Raw genomic sequence first — 20,743 nt, 5'->3', positions numbered from 1 at the left:
AGGACTGAGCCCTGTGGGATACCGCTTGTGACTGGCTTAGAGTCTGACATGGCTCCAGCAACTCTGACTCTGTGGGTTCTGTCCTTGAGCCAGTTTGCAACCCATCTCGTGACATAAGGGTTTACATTTAAGCTGGTGAGTTTGTCTATGATGCCTGAGTGGGGTATTGTGTCAAAGGCTTTTGCAAGGTCAAAGTAGGCTGTGTGAACTGCCTTACCCTCATCAATGGCCTTAGTGACAGTTTTAAAAAAGTCGACCAAGTTCAAAAGGCAGGATCTGCCCTTGACAAAGCCAAATTGGGTAGGATCCAATGTCTGTAGGTCCCCAGTGTCTTTGTTTATGAGTTTCATAATGATCCTCTCCATAGCTTTGCAGACCAGGCTCATCAAGCTTATGGGGCGGTAATTTCCAGGGTCCGTAGAAGCACCACCTTTGTGAAGTGGGACCACTGTTGCCGTACGCCACTCTTTGGGTACGTATCCTGTAGTAAGGCTAAAATTAAACAGCAGCCTTGTGTGGGTTTAGTTCCTCTTTGAGTTCATGTAGCACACAGCGCGGGACACCGTCCGGTCCCATTGATGCTGTGTTTTTAGCTTTAGAGAGGGCGGCTCTCACCTGGGCATCTGAGATGTTAGGGAGGCTACACACTGCTGGGATAGTTATTTCTCCTTTTGGAGGGGAGGGGGAGGAGAAATTTGCACTGAACCTGTCTGCCAGAATGTTGGCAATGTCAGTGGGTTCAGTGTATTTTGTGTCATTTTGGACTAACTCTGAGCATATCTGGGAGTTTCCACCCAGGTTTCTAACATAGCTAAAGAAGGCCTTGTGGTTGTCTTTTACGATTTTTCTCTCAAAGTTGGCCTTGGATGATTTTATGAGTGATCGTAGTTTTTTGCTAGTACTGATCAGAGATGCTTTCCCATTTAGGGATTTTGCTCTGTCATGTAGTAGCTTTCTCCTTCTGTTGTAAAGTTTGTTTATGGCTGGCGTCCACCAGACCGGACGCCTGCCTTTGGGGGAATGGGTCTTGGTTTTATTTGGGATTGCATGATCCATGCATTCCTGAAAGTGCCCGTAGAAGACATTTGTAAAGGATTCAGCAGTGTGGGTTGTGGTTTCCACTGGCCCAGGGACCTTGAAGGATACCACTTCAGTCTTAAGAAGTGTGAAGTTGGCTTTTGAGAAGTTCTTCACTGTGGTCTTTTGTGCAGGGGTTGGGGGCGGGATGTGGATTTCCAGTGAGATTAATTTATGGTCTGATCTTACCAATGAGGGATATACTTCCGGTGTGGAGCATTTTGTCCCCATGTTTGTGATGATCAGGTCTAGTATATTGTCTCCTCTTGTGGGAATGGTGACTAGTTGTTCCATCGCATTTGAGTTTATGAATTCTAGGAACCTTTGGGCTAGGATGTTTGGGCTTGAGCAATGTTCCCAGTCCATGTTTGGGTAGTTGAAGTCTCCCAATATGATGGTATTTGGAGAGACATTCATACTCTCCAGTGTCTTCAGGAAGGCTGTGTGGGGTTCCTGAGCTTGAGAGGGTGGTCTGTAGCATGCTACAAATTGTAAGGCAGTTTTGCCTATGGTTAGTTGCACCTGGATGGTCTCCGATGCTTCGTGCATTGCCACTAACCTGGAGGTGTGGGTATCTTTGATGAATATGGATACTCCCCCTCCTTTTGTGGTTCGGCCCAAGTTTTGGGGCCGGAAAGCATGATATGAGGTAAAACCTGATAGTGCTGGGGTGCTCTCAGGAGCCTTGAACCAGGTTTCAGTCACTGCACAGACATCGATGTTCTCCATACTGAGGAGGGCTTCGAGGGCGTGCAACTTGAGGTTTAGACTTCTGGCATTGAGCAGCATTACCTTTATTTTTTTTCCACTTGTGTTTTCTAGGGTGGTAGGTTTGTCATTTGAGCCTTGCCTAAAAAAGGCACTATGGGGGTGACAAGAGCCTTGGCCAATATCCGGAAGCCCAGGGGTGACAGGTGCAAGCCATCCCTTGCGAAGCAGCGTGGCTTGTCGAGCATGTCATCCCAAGCAGACAGACATTGGATCCCCTTAGAATGACACCAGTAATTAAGCCAATTGTTAAAAATGATCATTTTGTCTTTGTACTGTGGCATCATTCTTGGTGAGGGTAAGATGCTGCTCAGGGTCAGGGTCATACCGGCCTGGGCTACATAATCAGAGAGCTCCTCTATGTCTCTCTTCATGTAGTCCAGGGAGGTACGTCTCAGGTCGTTCACACCGGCATGTACAATGACTGAGTCATATTTGTACTTGCTGTGGAGTGACCTGAGTGCTTGTGTTATGTGGCGGATTCTAGCTCCCAACAGGCAGCTTACTGTGACCTTTTCCTTGTTCAGTCTGGTGAGCGGGATGTCAGTGTGCCTAACTATGGAGTCACCTATTACAAGTGTGTCTGGCATGTTGTTTGGCCTTAAGGGCTGTGACTATTTAGCACATTGACTTTGTGAACTATGTGTTGCATGTGCTATGTCTTGAGGTGGCGGTTGCTTGGGTGTCTGCTTTGGAGGCCTCAGATAAATAAAGACATCTAAACTATGCTGCTGACTGAATCTATGAGAATTATACTGTTCCCTAGATTGACTTACTCATAACAAGACAGCAGATGTGTGGTGAATGGATCTTGTCAGGTCATAGACAAAATACAGAATACCCAGTCTCTTTGAGAGTTCCTTAAGTATCTCAAATATTATTGCTGAGATAGCTTGCAGAATTACATGATTTCTTGTGATCTGACTTCATTTCCCAGGCTCAAAACAGCCATTGATGCCAGCTGTGGTAGCATTTAGCATCTACCTGTGAAAATACACAGACAATGGCTTTTACCTCTGATCTAGGCAGATCCTGGAAGTCCTAAAACAATAAAACACTTGCAAGACAATGCAGAAAGTTCGCTAGTTTTAGGCATAGTGTCTCCTTGCTGCCATAAAGTAATTTAATTTAAACTATTTTTCTGAAGTTAACCTCTTGTGTTCCAGTTTCCCCTGTTAAAATATATACATTTAAACAGTTACAATAATGTATATGCATTTCTGGTCTTTTCCAGTAGGGTACACTGTGGATATATCTTTAAGCTCAGTACTTTACAAACCCTTTTCAACACACCTCTGTACAAACCTAGTTTGATGTACACATAACATACAGTTTTAATAAGGTTGTAACACAAGCATCTTGTATGAAGCATGTTGACATTCACAACTGACACACAACCATTTACAAAATTCCAGACAATTGTGCTTTCAGTATCTGTCACACTTCTGCACAAGTCATGTTGATATTCACAAATGACATATAATTATTTACAAAATTCCAGATAGCTGGGCTGGTGGTATCTCCTTTTGTGACACCACCTACAAATATCTTTGAACAGAATTTCTCCATTTTATGGTTGCCTTTCTTTTTGTGGGACTTAGTTTTTGCTTTCTGCCTTATTTGGTACACATTCTGGGTGTACATGTCAGGTCCTTTTTGTTAAGCTGAACATTTTAGGATGTCGATACATTTTCACAAGTGCACTATTAAAAACGTGTGGTCCTTGTACATTCATGATCCAGTGTACTGAAATGTTATTTTTTGAGTGGAGAAGTTTGCAGATGTCCAATGATGTCTTGACCGAGGGAGGTTTGCAAAAATACTTGTGTGCATCAGTGACAGTCTGTGATTGGTTGCTCTAAATCTTCAGCACATCATTCAATCAACCTGAGCCATGAACAAATGTATTTATTTATTTAATTTTACATTTGTTGACTGGGCTAGTCAGACTGGATATATGTCCATTTTCTGCAGAGGCCTGGGGGGCAAAGCTCCAACAATGAACATGACAGTTAATTACATTTCATTAAATTTATACATGAAAGTACATAACAGTTCATTACATTTCTTTACAATATATACATGACACATGCAGATAGAGAATTCATTTGAATAATACTACAGAGAAATCATATACAAAGATGTACGTCTGACATGTTGCTAGACACTCAGTTCATGGGCTAACAGTGACATACAAACTTAGCACAGTAAAATGTGTCATTTGACCTAGAAGTAAGAGTTAGTCAGGGTAAGTGCAGGGGCATAGCCAGCGTGTATTGAGGTATTTTGTTTTTTAAAAGGGTTAATGAGGAAACCACAGTAAGATCAGTCAGCAGCGAGTTCCAGGTTTTGCCAACGAAGTTGGAGAACAAGAAGTCACTGGCTGTGTTGTAAGTTTTAACTATTTGTACTAGTGGTCTGTTGGATGAGCAGAGAGGGTCTTATGGTTATTGTATGGGGTAATAAGGTTATTGAGTATGGGAGTATTATCAGGCTGATAAAGAATCTTATGTGCAATTATAATTTGGTTGTATAGGAGTTGGTTAGGCAATTCTACCCATCCTAATTGAGCCAAGTTATTACAGTGGTGGGTTCTGTATGCAGCTCCAGTGGCAAATCTATCAGTGTTCTAGAAGTTTGCCAATTTGTTGAGGTCATTTTTACTCAAGTTTGTAAATATGGGGGAGGCATAAAGGAGGGTAGAGAGTAAGTGGGTATGAGCAATAATAGTCCTAGCTAATGGGGTAAGGAAGGGCTTAATCCTATCCTAACAACTGTGCTTTTAGAGACTGTGGGTTTAGGACTGGGCTTCAGAGTCATAATGTTGACTAACCCCTATGCACAACTGCAGGTCAACATAGAAATGGCAAAATTCAAGGCTAAAAGATGATCTGCAGGAATTAAATTTAATGTCTTTGTTGTTTTCCAAAGTACAGAGCACCTCCCCTTTCCCAAGCAAGCTTTTTTTAGAAGCTAGTAAAGGATGCTGCTTAAACCTTTAGAACCTTTTAGTAGGACACTTAGAAGAAACTTGTTTACATCTTCTGTCTTTGCAAGACTACCTGAAGCTAGTTTGCTTTGATTCAACTAGTTGTGGGTACAGTTAATCTGCTCACATCTAATTTTACATTGCAGAGATATCTGAACCACATGTTTAAGACAGAGATACTGTGGGTGGACTTTTACATTGCAGAGATATATGAACCACGTTTTGTGACAGAGATACTGTGGGTGGACTTTTACATTGCAGAAATATCTGAACCACATGTTTTGTGACAGAGATACTGTGGGTGGACTTTTACATTGCAGAGATATCTGAACCACATGTTTTGTGACAGAGATAGTGTGGGGGGACTTTTACATTGCAGAGATATCTGAACCACGTTTTGTGACAGAGATACTGTGGGTGGACTTTTACATTGCAGAGATATCTGAACCACATGTTTTGTGACAGATACTGTGGGTGGACCTTTACATTGCAGAGATATCTGAACCACATGTTTTGTGACAGAGATACTGTGGGTGGACTTTTACATTGCAGAGATATCTGAACCACATGTTTTGTGACAGGGATACTGTGGGTGGAATCTGCATAAAGCTATAGCAAGTAGAAGCTAAAATTCGAAAGGTCTGCAAACAGCGCATAAAGCAAAGACTTACAGCAGATCCAGTATTTTCACTTCTCTAAAGCAATCCTAAAAGTCTCACTGCTAAACTCAGAGTGGTCTTTAAAGAAAAAGAATCTATGAAAGCAAATCCCTCAAAATTCAAGATCCTTCTGGTGGATGTTTTATTGAGGTAATCTGTTAATGCAGCGCTCTGTTCTGCTCAGCTGTTAGGACTTTTCTTGTAAGTTAAGCAGTTGGAGGTTTGAATTCTTAACGATAAAACTCAGAATGCAAGATTTTTTGAAATATTTCATATCTATGTTGCTTTTTAAAGCATTCTAAATATATTGTAGGGCACTTGTCTGAGAAGCCACCCACGCAACCTACTTAAACCTAAAGTCCAGTTCATGTCTCTCTCTGTTTTAAAATTAAGAAATTTTGTTCTTACTTTGTAAATCTACCCAGAGTAATTCTTCACCATCCCAACCTTATGTAACAGCACATTTCATAGAAATGTAACAAGTAAATATTTAAATTATAAGTAATAATGCACTCTGGCACAAATGTTATATATGGGATGTAAGAATTAATTGGTACATTTGTTGCTCTTTTGGGGTTCTAAGACAAATTACTAAAGTCAGCTGTTGAAACCCATACAAGGCCTTTTTTGCTCTGGTAGAATCTTCATCAAGGCAAGTCTATTCATACATTGTAGTTTGTGGAACCAGTCACACAGAGGCTTAACATCAAAAAAAAAAAAAACTGCAAATAAGGGTACACAAAATATATTTAGTGTAATATCTTATGCATAACATGATCCTACGTAGGATAAGTCAAACGATGGGACAGCCAGATGGCACTATAACTGTGAACACTCAAGGTTTACTATGGAGCAGCTGACTTTGACCTATTGTACTGCAATTAACATTCCCCTTACTTTGTAAAAAAAATATTTCTAATTTATTTATGATGGTTCTTTTTCTACAGTCAATATATATTTTCTTTACATACTAATGTGTCCTGTAAATGTCAATATGTGGGTATTTGAACTTGAAAGTCAGTGCTGATAAGAAATTTGAAGTCTGTGATGATACTGATAAGCAATTGGAAGTCTGTCATGATATGTAGTATAGTCAGTGTAACAAGATGGCTTCTTTTAAGTGTCTGTTGTATCAATCACAAAAGTAGATTTAGGCAAGTTTTTCTTCTCAGACATACCTGTACAGCCTCAGCAAATTCCTGGGCTCAGCATCATTTTTTCAGTCTTAGCACTAGTTTAACATGGAATTCTCTGTTTTCTGAAACCGCTGTTGTAGGCCTCTTGCAATGTTGTTCTGCTACAGTGTTTTCATACAAATCTTTATTCCACTTGGAAGGTGATGCCTTCCTTTCTCTGCTTTCTATGGCAGACCTTTTCAATAAGTCTCTTCTACATAGTCTTAGATTATCTCTTCAGACAATATATGGCCTTTGTTCATTGGAAAAGATTGTGGTTGCTGTCCTTAGATTTTTGGGAGAGGCTGTCGTCACTGCTGTGGCGTTGTTTGGCCTCTTTATCCATGCCCATTCTCCCTTCAGTAAATAGATGTTCATTGTTGTCAGTCATAGTACATATTTTGTGTCATTTGTCTTTTGTGTAACATCTGTAATATTTCAGCATTATTGCTTCACTAAAGCAATGTAAATCATGTTAGAAATGTTAATTTAAGCCTTCTAACCCGTGATAACTGAGAAGGAGGTAAACCCACTCACTGCTGTGGACTGCCCCAGCATTTAGGCAAAAGTAAATTACAATCAACTGAAGATGACCATTCTGCTTTTTAACGATATTATTTTACTGTTTGTTTCATCCTTTCACTTTGCTTTGGTTTAGTGAGGACTCGATGTGCTAAATTCCCAAGCCTTAGCTAAGTTATAATTCAGTACTTTGTGACTTGAGGACCATTATCAGAAATTGCCTCTTCAGGTATGCCATGTCATGAAAAGATGCCTTTTAGTGCAGTCATTGCTGCTGACCTCTGGTTGATATTTAGATGCACTGCCTTTGGAAATATGTAGTAGTAGTCCGTGCGTATGCGATGCTGATATTTATATTCAAATAAGTCTGCAATGATTTTGTTTTAGAGGAGTAGCATGAGGTTTCATGAAATTCTTTCTTGTTTGTTTTCTGACTTTTGTACAGATATTATAGTTGTGCCCTAGCGTTTTGATCTGTCCAGGCATTTTTGGCCAAAATAATGCATCACGCAGTGGTAACGTTGTCGCCTCGCAACAAGAGGTTCTCCCGTTCGATTCTCGTCTGGAGTCTGCATGTCCTCCCCACGGTTGAGTGGCATTCAAAAGACATGCGTGAACGGGCGTGTCTTTGTTGAAGGTTGGGCGTGCTGGCACCTCGGCACCGTAAAAATTGACTGCCAATCATTAGCGGACCGGAGTTCCGCTGTGGCAACTCCTAACCAGAAAAATCCAAAAGAAAAACAATGTACTCTTTGCTCTTCATGATGCTCAGATGTGACTCATGAGTTTGTTTAGCATGTCTCATCTGACTCAATGTGATGATTTTATTAGGTTTAAATAATAGACCTTATGCAACACTGTTATGATATTGGGAAATAATCTTGAATGAGGTGAGGTAACAAAGTAGATTTGTCAGGCCACTCATTTATAGTGAACTCTTTCAGATGCATAATTTCTGTCTCCTCTTTAACACTTTCAGTTGGTCAAATATGACTACAGACAATGGTGTCCATGAAGTAACCCATAAAACTTGTAGCTCTTGTACAAGGAAATCTTTGTTCAGTCAGAAATCATCTACTTAATGTATCTGTAATATGCATCTGCTTGCTGGGTAGGTACTGCCCTTTACTCAAATTTCTGTAAGTTGAGAAACATTTTCTGGAGTTTATCTGGAGCACTGAGTAGAGATTTTTTTTTAAATAACCTGTAAGGCTTTATGGTCCAATTCTTCCATATCACTATTCTGCCATATAGGTAGTGTGAAACTCAATATCCATATACAATTTCCCAGCATTTCTGTTTTCAGTCTTTGTATGTGTAGGTTGAGCACCTTTAGAGCAATACACACCATGCACGGTCTACCTTTGTGAAGCAATAATTCATTAAGACCTGACTTGCATCAATCTGTCAGGTGACTGGTTTTATATCATCACATTTCAAGGCTGGAGTTTCTGTGATGAGCTTTTACAGTGGTTTAGAGTTCTTGTCTTACTCTGAAGACCTAACCAGGAAAAACATTCTCAAAAAGCTTTCTCAGTGATACAATAATTAATACTTATAGGTTCATAGGTCAATACTAGGGTGTTGATCCAGAAAACCATTAGTAACCCAGCCACAGTACCCCATATTGTAGGTACCCATTTACATGACTAGTTTAAACTTAGTTTGACTCTTTTTCATGATAGTTTGACTGGCCCAGCCTGTGGTGCATTTACAAATGCCCATCCATTCATCCAGGTTATGATTACTGGGGCAGGAAGCTACTTTGCTTTACATCCAAATTCAGCCTATTTTATAAGGAGTATTCTTTGTGGGCCTGATGGGTTATGAATAAGCTTTTAAATATTAGACCATTCTTAGGTACTGCATTAGAGAAGACTTGCACTGCTTCTGTGGAATTACAGTCGTAATAACTTTCCCATTGTTAGGTTTCAGACCATTGGAAGTCCAGGTGGCACGCACACATATAAAATGAAATACAGAAACTGGACATTTAACATTATTCAATTTCTTTCCTTTGTTTGTAAAGGAAATTGTCTACTGAAACGCTAGTTAAGCAGGTCATCATATTTATAATACGAGATAAATCATTAGCAATTTCAGCAATTGCCCTTTCAAAAGCTTCATACGCATATGATATACCAAATGATAGTTTCAGAGCTCCATATATGTGCAAAGGAGCATTTAAAAGTACACAGCTTCATACTGTTCTCATCCAGATTTATTTGCCTTGACAAAAGCATTGATTTGCATCTACCACAGAAAATATTTCACAGAAGGAATGCTTGAGATAAATTATTCTGTAGTTTACTGTGTGTACGTTTGTCTTTTAATCTACTTGCTGTATTTAAATCTTGTAGAACAATGTAAATCATTTTGTGTCAATTTACTACAGTAACTGTGCATTGAACCCATTCCTTCTCCAACAGCTGCAGGTGCAATTCTCTCTAGCTATTCCTATGTTTTATCTCTAGGTGCACCATGTGCACTTCTCAGAATGAGTCATGGAATTGAGAATATTTAAAATTCTATTTCATAAAAAAATAACCCAAACCATCAAGTAAACAGCATGGGCTCTGAATATATTCCTTGAGAAAGGCTGGCATAGGTTTATTAGCTATGCCCCCTTCTGCCAAGACTACAAGGTAGTTAATGCCACCAGACACTCCCAAGCCAGGTATCCTAAGGCTCTTACAAGGGTACCTATTATTCTGAGTGAAATAAATATAAATATGAATGGTAGTTTGACCAATGCAGTAAGGCTTTCAGGAGTGGCCACAGATTCACCAAACAGATACGAGTACTCTCAAAGGTTAAGCGATTCTCTAAAGGATCAGCCGCAATGAAACATTTAAATATATTTAATAATAAATAACAAAAGAACATGAAAATTCTAAATATCTATTTATGATCCACACCAGAGTTTCAACCACAGGAAATGTTAAAATAACACAGATATGTAGATACACACAGATACAGAAAAAAACAGTACTTAACTAATGTCACTATATTTTCCTGACTGATCTAAAGAATTACAATTCCCTGATTACTTACTAGAGCAATGCAAGATGAAGTAGGTGAGTGATCCTTCTATGTCAGGTTTCCAAAACAGAGTGCCATGAGAGTTCAGTCTCGCCTAGTATTAAACATTATTTTAATGATAAATTCCAGAATGAAATCACATACATCTGGTCATCTGACTTCTGGTTCCCATGAAACCCCCCATTACTAGAAACTGCAAGGATTTAGTACCTGTGTGTCAATAATACACACACAGCCTTGCTAAGATCTGCTGCAGCTCCTGGAATTCATAAAACACTTCCATTTTTCCTACAGGAGCTAATAAACCATACTTAGAGATTGCATCTCTGGCTTCATTCAAAACTGTGAGATAACATGTTTATGGCTTAGGCCTAGTAATTAATTTTTTTACTATTTTTAAAGTTTGAGATCAACTTTTTCTCTTTCGGTATCCTCTGTTAAAACATATACATTTAAACTGTTACAATAATGCCTGTGTATTTATTTTTCTGCCCAGCAGGACACACTGTTGATGCATTTTTAACACAAGCAACTGTAAAAATCAGTTTGATATCCAAATAACATACAATTCTTTGCAAGATTCCAGCTAGCTGTGCTGGTATATATTACATATCCACTGCCCTACTTTTGACATAGCTGGCAATTCCTCACATTGTCACAATGATGATTCTAATAGGGAGCAGATAAGTGAGTGTTGATATCAGTAGTATTATTTGCATGCTCATCAGCTGTGTGAAATCTGAAGCATCATCAGAGTAAGCAGTCAGTGCTAAACATTTATGTAGAGCCACTGACAAATTAGATAATACAATATATCCCAACACGCGAAATATCTGTGCAATCATTACCTGCATTCCATTGAACAAAACAATGACTATATGTAAGGTGTTGAAGCAGGCTGTAACTGCCCTCTGAGACTTAGAATATCTCCCCCCCCTTTGAAAAACTTACTCCATCACCATTCAGATGTCCACCCCCTGACCACTGTTTGCCTACTATCACCTGTTTGCTTATGTCTGCCGCATGGTACTTCCACCAAAGAGGCAAAGATGCAGGAGACCCCCCCCCCTTTCCACCCAATATACTCTTTCCATACTCATGTTTGTTTGTCCTACATTATGTGTAGCTCTCAAGTTTTAGCCCCTCCATGAGAAGCCATCCCATAGGTATGTGTATATATGAATACAAAACTGTCCTTTACCATACTAATTCCCAGTACATGCCCCTCTCAACAAACAGATGGCATTATCCACTGGTTTCCTGGCACATAGATGGCAAGTGATGTGTTAATCAGTCATTTATTACCCACTTTATAGCTTGATGATTTCTGGCATCCAGCCAGGGAGAGAGAAGCCTTCTCAGCATACTGCCAGCATTTGCAACAGTCTACACCACTACTTGGGAATGTTTTTTCTGGTTTCCCTGCTCCTGTCTGTAAGATACTATTCACTAGGAAACATTTTAGCTATGATGGGGTCTGATGCATCTCAGAACTGATGGGTTTCGTTGTAGATTTGTTGACTGGGGTAGTGCACTCATCAACACTAACCATTTTCATCTTCGAACAAGGGGAATACATTTCACAGAAAATAAAAGTACAGCATATAGTACAAAAAAAACAGTATAGGTTATACAGTAAATACATTTTAGAAAATAATCATTGTAGAAATAGATGACTTTAATTGTATTCCACCACTGAATGTTCAATTAGACATAAACGTAACAGTGTATAAAATGTGGTCACGCTCATGTGGTAGTTTAAAATGACATTGTTTACATCATTAGTTACATTGTATACAATGTTGGCTCCTACTCTAACCAGAAGAGGGTGTGGGGTAGTGGATATAATAAGGGAAAACTCTTACCTTTGGGGGGGGGGGAGGGGTAATACTAAATCTCCTCTCCCCTCACTAAACCTTGTTTTCAGCTAATTAGTACACTGCTTCAGCCCTTTAGGTCTGCTTATTTATAAGAAAACAGAATTCCTTTTTTACTCCCTTTAGATCAAATTAAATTTTCTTGAAGCAGAAATACCATTGCCTACCATACGATAATATTAGCAAAGCATATTAAAGCCAGATATTTTCCTTGTAGCACCTTGAGCTGTATTCTGGAATGCCGTGTTGATTTTTTTACTTTCTGAAAAAACAATTCTGATGAAATTAGTGTGTTTTATAGTAAAGGAGTGAAAATGTATATTTTTAACATTAGTATGTTTCATGTCACTTTTGCATTATAATGGTTTGACAGAAGAAAATATTGTCTGACCTATACATTTAACATTTACCCTCCTACGGTTTTCCTTTCCTTCTCACATTTTCTGAGTGCTTCCTTAAATGCCTCTGAGGATCCCCCCATTGCAATAGTCTCTTTCATGGGTACATAATGTTCCCTGTGATAAAGTGCATCCACAAGTATGGGGATCATTTGCTCATGCTCCCCTCTCCCCATTTTCTTGTTCATAGTGACCCATTCATATCTTCACTTCATGCTGCACCTGTATCACGTTCTGCCACTCTCTCTCTAGTGAAAAGAGCAGCAATTACTATCTTCATACACTTCCACTTAAAGTTCTTATGGATGCCGAGCAAACATTTACCTGGTCTTTCTCTCTCTTTATAAGGTCTCCAGTACCACACACAGGAATTGTTAGGTAGCATTACTTCATTGCTTCTGAGGTCCTACCACTTGAGGGTGCACCTTGTTCCATTCACTGGTACTCTGGTCCTGTTACTCAGCTGCTGTTGGTCCAGTCCGGATTTAATCAGTCCATCATGTCCTTTTCCTGTTTTGTTGCGGTCAGAGATGGTCCTACCTCATACTTCACACAAGGGTTCTTTTATCCCAACTGCAGTACTTTGCATGGATCTCTTGCTAATAAATGTACCTGGAATCCTCAGAACTTTTAATTTGACAGGATTTGTTGACTGAGTAGATTTTTAATGTAGCAACTGTCGGTGTTTTTGCAATGAGAAGCCTGCTGTGTACTTCAGAACACCAACACATCTCTAAACCTACTAACTGCTGAATCACACAACCTTGGGTGTAAGGAGAAACTTAGTCATCTCCAAAGTTCCACAGTCTCATTGAAGCCAGTTTAAGTAAAACAGGAACAGCTGATTTTGTTAAACACTGTGCAATATTCACCATATGTCATACTTTGCACATGCCTGCAATGAATCGTGTACTACCATACAGATGGGCAGTAGTTGAATTAGTTAATATCTGTTGTCCCAAACTACTGCTTACTCTTCAGCAGTTTTGTATGCAGGGCCAAGTCAGCAACTTTGCTATGAAGTACAAATGGGCCACATTTGCTGGTGTTCCCCTTTTGTGTTCTCCTGTAGCCCATTTATAAAACTGGACTAGTCTGGTTATTCTAAAGACTGTTTTCCTTTATGAAAGCTTAAAGGTTTTCCTCCAATGTTTGTGACAATGTTTGTGACATTTTTATCACTGCTGTTAGGTTAATACTTTTGTAGTTCCAGGATATTGTTTTACTTCCTGCCTTACACAAAGGCACCATTCTTAGCATTTTCAATTACTTTGAGTGTTCTGCACTGGGCAGTGATTAGCTAGGATATGAGAGTTTTTATAGGAGGGGAATGAGAAATGCATATTGATAAAAGGGGTCTGTTTCATCAGGTCACTGGCCCGTTTATCAGCTAGGTTTGTTAGGACCCTTGGAGGAAGTGTGCGCTATACTTTTTCTGCAGGTAGACATTTCTCTCTCGACCATGCCCTGCCCTACCCCTGCTTGCCCACCCTTTGCTCTCCTAGTCTCCATTACCATGCTGCCTATGTGGCACCCACAACTCCATTAAACTAAGGCAGAAGTATTCATTCAGTATCTCAGCTTTTTACCTATTTTCAAAGTCTTTCCCATGCTTGCACAGCCTGGTCTGTCTTCCGTGTCCTTTCTCCTGTATATTTAAAAAAAATAAAAAAATCTCTCCCTCCTCTTGAGCCCCTCTGCAAACTTCCTTCTGACTCTCTTCTTTTTATTATTACAAAGTACAAGACAGATGGGTACGATATGAGAAATGTAATAGATCACTGTGTCCATTTTTGTGCTTTTAAAAACCGATTATGAATTGGTGTTGGCATTGCGACAAGCATAGGTACCCATAGCTCTTGTGGTTTATTCAGCATTTACATTCAGCTTTTGCAGATGTTGGACCCTTATTGCATCATCTTTACTTGATAGGAAAGTGGATCCTGTTGGTGGAAGTGAGCAGAGAATTGCTCAGTTGTGCACATCTTGTGTGGACGAGTCATCAGAAATAGAAATTCTTTTATGCCTCAAGACCTTTGTAGTCTTGGCTGTATTTGCTTTGTTTATAACATATCCCAGTTATAAAGAGACTGTGTTTCACTTGCTTGATGAATCTTGATTCTAGAATGTACTACTACCCAAGGCAATAGGTTAGAGCCTCACCGGTCATGTTATTTGAGTCATTACCTTTCAAAATAGTTGCTGCCTGAATGTGCAGGTGCATGCTTTCTAGCTGAATTTTACAACACCTTGGCAGGCGGAGCATTTGAACTACAGACTGTGGTGGCTTTTATTGTAATTGTACCACATTATCACACAACTCATGTTACCATTTTATTACTAATGCTTCTTTTGGATATTTGAAAAGTAATCTAAGAAGCCTATCATATGTATTATTCCAACAGCTGGCTAGTCAGTAGCGGTTGTAATTAATGTATGATAACTAGCAGGTTAGCCCTGCTTCACAGTGACTTGGTCCTTCGCCTCTTGAGTTAGCTGTGACAGCACTGGGTATGGCACGTGCCCAGACTTGTATGGATAAAGGTATTCCTACTGAGAGTGCTTTCATTGGGAGGTACGAAACTGTTTACTTTGTATGAGGATGAATTTTGACACAGTGGCATCTGTAAAATGAGTTAAGTATTTCAACCTGTGATGTATTGCTGGTAGTTTAATACTTAGCAAATTACCTTCTAGTAAGGATGGTAGAGGGCACATACAGTTTGCATTACACACATGGTTTTGAATGATATTTTGTGTTGTGGACCACTGTCAGCAAGGTACTGTGTATGTTACTGTGGCATTCACCGACACTGCAAAGAATGTCATCATGCTAGAAGCAACAGTCCAGAAAAATAGCTTCTATTTCTTGTTCTTTGAAAGTTCAGAAAAATGCCAGACTTAATTTTTTTCTTCTTTAGAGCATCTGTTAAGATGTAGTGCTAAAATGGTTTGTAACAGGGATGGTGTGTTATAGCTAATTAAGGGCACCTTAGCATGTGAGCTGCATTGAGTTTCCTGTCTTCATGTGGCTGCTAAGAATGTTTTTGTTGTACGCATGCAGATTGCATCATGAGTTAAACGAATGTTAATGTTGCATGGATGACTCCTGCAATTGTATGTCTATAATGCTTATGTTTTATGTGCTGCTAATTCTGAAATTAGCCCATTATCACAATTAGAACCCATTTCTGTGGAAATGCAGGTTTTTGTTTGCTTTATTCTAAACTTATCATTTAGTCGTAAAATTGTTGTGTTTTACCATCTTTGTGTATCCAGAGTGCAAAAAAATTGTTCTTAAGTTAGTCCTTGTTCCTGATTCCCTCATTTGTTTTGTTTCTATATTCCTAAGCTTGAGGAGGAGCACCAGAAAAGGTTAACAAGGAAGGAATTTGAGCTGCAGAGCTTGACTTTGCAGAATAAACTTGAGGAGAAGAGCTGGAGCCAGGAGAAGAGGTTACTGCATCAGGAAGTCCGGCAGTTCAAGCAGAGCACGTTTCTTCTCTACGTTAAGTTAAAGTGGATGTTAAAGCACAGAAGACAAGACAAGAACAGAGTGGAGGATGACGACTTCTTAGAGGTAGAAATAACTTTATTTTATTGACAGCAAAAGACTGCTGGGGGGGTATCTGCTTATGGTGCTTTCTCTCATTTTTTTTACCCAACCAGGGTTTCCTTTCAAACTTCCTCGTGCGTCTGTGTGTGTAAATGTGGGATAAGAAACTAAGGAAAGTCCATCAGCATTGCTTTCTCTCATTCTTTGACAACCTGATGTGTTTTGGGCTTGGCCATATGTGAAACGCCTTGAAATGTTCTGTTCATCCAAACCACTCCCCAATGAAGTGTTTCTCTAGCATGAAACCACAGTTCAGCTTCTGTATAATGAGACCCTTAGCGTTCTTATTCATTGCTGTTAATTACTTCAGCACACCATGATTACTATTACCACGTGACCTTTTATCACCAAGACTTGCTTTATATTTTTTGAGTAAATCTATACAAATTATTTTATCCATTTACATTTAATCTACCATTTAGATAACACTGAATCCATATTTATGGAAAAGAAAAAAAACCTGGCTGCTCTGTGAAATGCTGCACACACAAGATTGGTTAATGAACTTAAAATATTAATTTGTAGACTAGTCATCACACTAGGTACAACAGCCTGTTTTCGAGGTAATCTCAAATAACTGCCTGGTTAAATGAATTGCTCCCAGTCAGAGTTTATAGGTAGAAACTTCTGGAATCGGCTCTTGATTGCAAGATTGTTTAACCACTCATTCCCAATACCCTAACCCATTCTGAGCTGAGCTACCAGACTGAAAAGTGGAAAAAAAAAACATTTTATATGTACATACGTAAATTAAACAGAGCACCTCTATGACATTGTTCAAGATGAACCTGGATGAGGGGATGCGGCACCATAAATTCTTAACTGGGATAGACCCCACAACCATCCTGAACATAGGTAGTCACCATTAAATGCAATCTTGGGTACTTCTATGGTATTACATTGGGATGAAATGGCTAGGCTTAAAATGACCTCCAGGTCGGTAGCCTAGTAATACCCTATGATATATTTATATATATATATATATATATATATATATATAAGCAAAAAACAGATACATTCTATCTTATCAATGGAGTAAGTGCTGTTCATCTGTAGAAACTCCTTCACCATCTGTATATCCTCTAAATTTGGAATAACAGTCAATAAGGACTGAATGTCTGATGTCACCATGTGTGTAGATATACTATTGTCACTTTAAGATTATTGTATAAATTTTTCAAAAAAATGTTTACTGTCCCGTAATACCTACCCCATACTGATCTAAAGCAGGTCTCAACTGTTTCTTAATATGTATTGCTAGTGGCTCAGTTACCCACCCTCCCTCTGATACTGTAGGTCTAAATGGGTTTTATAATTAACTACTCTTTCATTCTTCGATTGCTGGTCTGTGATATTTACAACTTGGACTGCTGCTAATATTGTTTCACCTTGGGTATTATTTCCTCTTGGCATTTTATGATGTACTGAAAGGAAAGCATTTACACTGCTTCTACACCTCTGCTGTGTTTCTGATGCAATTTTGGTGACGTCTGAATATTTTTTGCATTATTCCCAAGTAATTAATTGCCAGGGAGCTTCTCTTTTTTGCTTGGCCCTTTTTTTTAACCATGTGTGTGTTTGTGTGTTTCTACACGTCTGTATAAATGTATATATTATGCATCTCACTGTGTGTGTGTGTGTGTGTGTGTGTGTGTGTGTGTGTGTGTGTGTGTGTGTGTGTGTGTATTTATATATATATATATATATATATATATATATATATATATATATATATAATGGGTCTACTTCACTTACCCGACATCCCACATAATCAACAGAACACTGGGCCGACAACAACAACATTTCACAACACCGAAAACGCACATACCTGACACACAGAATACACACGCTTCAAAACCCAGATACACCTCCGTAAAACATACAGACAACAACACACACAAACAACATAAAAAGAAAAAACACAACACTCTACATAAAACTACTACTTCCCCTCACTCTCACCCTGCCCACCATCTACACTAAACTAAACCCTTACCACTAAAACAAAACGTACACTACAAATAAAAAGTCTAAAAGACTTACCTTCACATTCTTGCAGGGGGGGCTATACCCCCTACCCCCTCAACTTAAATATACCAACTCCGAGATAGCACTACAACGTCCACAAGAGTGGATTTCCTATTCTGCTCAAGTTGGACTATCAGCCATTTGGAATTCAACATTCTGACCTGTCTGTCATCTGACATGTCGAGCTTTTCGGCTAGCTGTTTTGTGTTTGTCTACTGAGATTTCGGTAATCTATTCTAGGCTATTTATAGTAGTTGTAGATCTTTAGCAAAGTAGTTGGAATTACAGGGTCTTTTAAGGCTCATTGTATCCTTCAGGTACTGACAGACCCTCCGTCACATTATTCCAGAAGTGTCAAAGCTGTCAGAGGAAACAAGGAATTATAAAGGAAATGTAACTGACAGAAGAACTTGTAAAACAGACCTGAAAACTACTAGCGTTGTTGTATAGTGTCCGCCAGTGAGAAGCTGCATTTTTGTTTCTGAATGTTGGAGAAATGTACTGTATTTGCTCAAAAGTATTTCTGATTTAACAGTATAACATAGTACAAATAGGAACAACCTTCTGTTCTTGAATCTGTGTTATGAGATTTTTTTATTGAAGCACTGAAGTCTTGGAATATTACTTTTTCACACATCTGTTGTATTATTGTACTTTTATTTGTTTCATCATAGCATACTAGCACTTGATGAAAATCATAATACTTGTTATTACACATCTGTAGTCATTTTCTGTGCAGATTTGATACACTAACATTTGTAAAGATGCTGCAATTATAGAAAACCATATCCACATCAAGAGGATCGCAATCCAAAATGTGGTCAGTTTCATGCCCCTATGATGATAGTTTCTCTTCCTATTTGCAGCACAGGCAGTGGAGAAAAGTTACACCAACACACGTTGTTACACATGTTTTAATAATGGCTGTTGACATCATTAAGATTGAGGACTGCTTGTGTAAGAGTGTGGGCAGTATCTGATTAGGAAAATTTTGTTTCCCGTGTTTACAGTGTGTTATGTATGTAGAGACAAATTCCTTTGTCTAAGCATGTAAAAAGTTGAATTTAAAATGGTTGGAGGGCTTTACATTCCTTTTATTCCAAGGCAAATAAATGAAGTTTTGTAAAGCATAGGCTAGATTCTTGTAACTAAAACATCCTGGGATCTAACTGAAGGGGTTAAAAAAGTCACGTTTGAGTTAAATTGCAGGAGATGGTGGACTTAAGAATTGTAGTGTGTGCCAGTGACACAGAGACATAAGGGGATTTTAGATTGTGCCAGTGACAGAGGAATAACAGGATTTTAGATTGTGCCAGTGACACAGAGGAATAAAAGCCTTGACCTGTAAACTAGTTGATTTAATTTAGACTAGTAGCTTGGGTACTTTGTTTAGAACAGCAGTGGAGGGTTGGAGAGAGGGATGGTGATTCTTGCCTGTTCATGTTATTGTATGACAGAACCTTAACTAACATGTTAGCCTGTTGTAAGAATTGAAAGGACTGTAAAATACTGGAGTAAACTGGAAATAACCAGAAGAAACTGGAATAAATGTGTCTATCTTTTAATTACTCACAGCTGTGTTGAAAAAGTGCCAGTGTATCCTTTATGTGCCAATTCATTGTTTATTATGTTATTAACAACATACAGTAGACTTAGGTTTCAACAATATCTGAATTAAATCTTACTGTCTCAAATAACAGTGCTGATAAACTGAAATAGATTGAATTAACATGTCCGTAGCTTCTGGGCTCATTAGTTATATCCATTTTAAATCTTACTATCACTAATAAATAACCGTGCTGACAGGTTGAATTACAATGTCCATAGCTTGTAATCCTTAATGATTCGCCAGAAAACCATACATTTTATGAGAAACAGTCCAAAAAGTAAGAGGAAAAATCTGGACAGTTGAGAGGTATGGCACCATATAACTTTTGTACAGTATCAATAAATTGCTGTTCAAATTTTTTATCATATACTGTTACTGTTCCCTGAAGTTATATCTTAGGTGAATGAGTTGAGATTTTGAAAGTGTGATGTGTTTCCACAGTTCTTCATATGCAGTTCTGAAAGTAATTGTATTACAAATTGTTTCCAGCATTATTATACTGAAGTTATTTATTTTCTATCTGCTTTATCATTTCTTGCATTTAAGTGTCTCACTGCAGTCATATTTTTTGAATAATTAACATGTTTATTTGTTGTTAACATTGCACGTGTTGACAAGGCTGAAGGAACTGTAATAAACTCTAATAATGAATACATTTTAATGTCTTTGAAAAAAGAGGATTTACTAGATTTTGTACCCATCGGTACATAAATTCCATTGTTTTGTTTAAAATATGCATATTCAGATTCTCTTTGTTGTTTTGATAAATTAACTTATTTTATTTTCAGTCATATTTTAATGCACAACATAGTCTCCTTGTAAAGACTCTTCAGGTGTTAATAATTCATGTGCAAGGTTAACCAAACTTAGAAGACATTGTAAGCCTTTTAGGCAATAGTGTTTGTTTGCATTGCTGGCCTTATTTAATGATGTAGTTTGTGCTGTTGTTCTTTTGGTAACTGAATGTCAAAAATGTTTTTGTA

At 38.5% G+C, this 20,743-nt stretch overlaps 1 protein-coding gene across 5 annotated transcripts in view; it reads left to right on the top strand.

The window, feature by feature from the left end:
* The window catches only part of MTCL1 (microtubule crosslinking factor 1), a gene marked incomplete in the record, with an annotated part of 739,795 nt that overhangs the window by 542,880 nt on the left and 176,172 nt on the right, over positions 1 to 20,743 (top strand). For all 5 annotated transcript variants that reach the window (XM_044066530.1, XM_044066528.1, XM_044066527.1 and 2 more), the window contains 1 exon segment: positions 15,860 to 16,087. In XM_044066530.1, coding sequence (XP_043922465.1) covers positions 15,860 to 16,087 — 228 coding nt within the window.

This window comes from Protopterus annectens, chromosome 3.part1 (assembly GCF_019279795.1).
Source record: "Protopterus annectens isolate FY-2018-M chromosome 3.part1, PAN1.0, whole genome shotgun sequence".
In the NCBI taxonomy this organism is placed as follows: Eukaryota; Metazoa; Chordata; order Ceratodontiformes; family Protopteridae; genus Protopterus; species Protopterus annectens.
The sequence above is the reverse complement of the archived record's forward strand: the minus strand, read 5'-3'. Positions and strand labels throughout refer to the sequence as shown.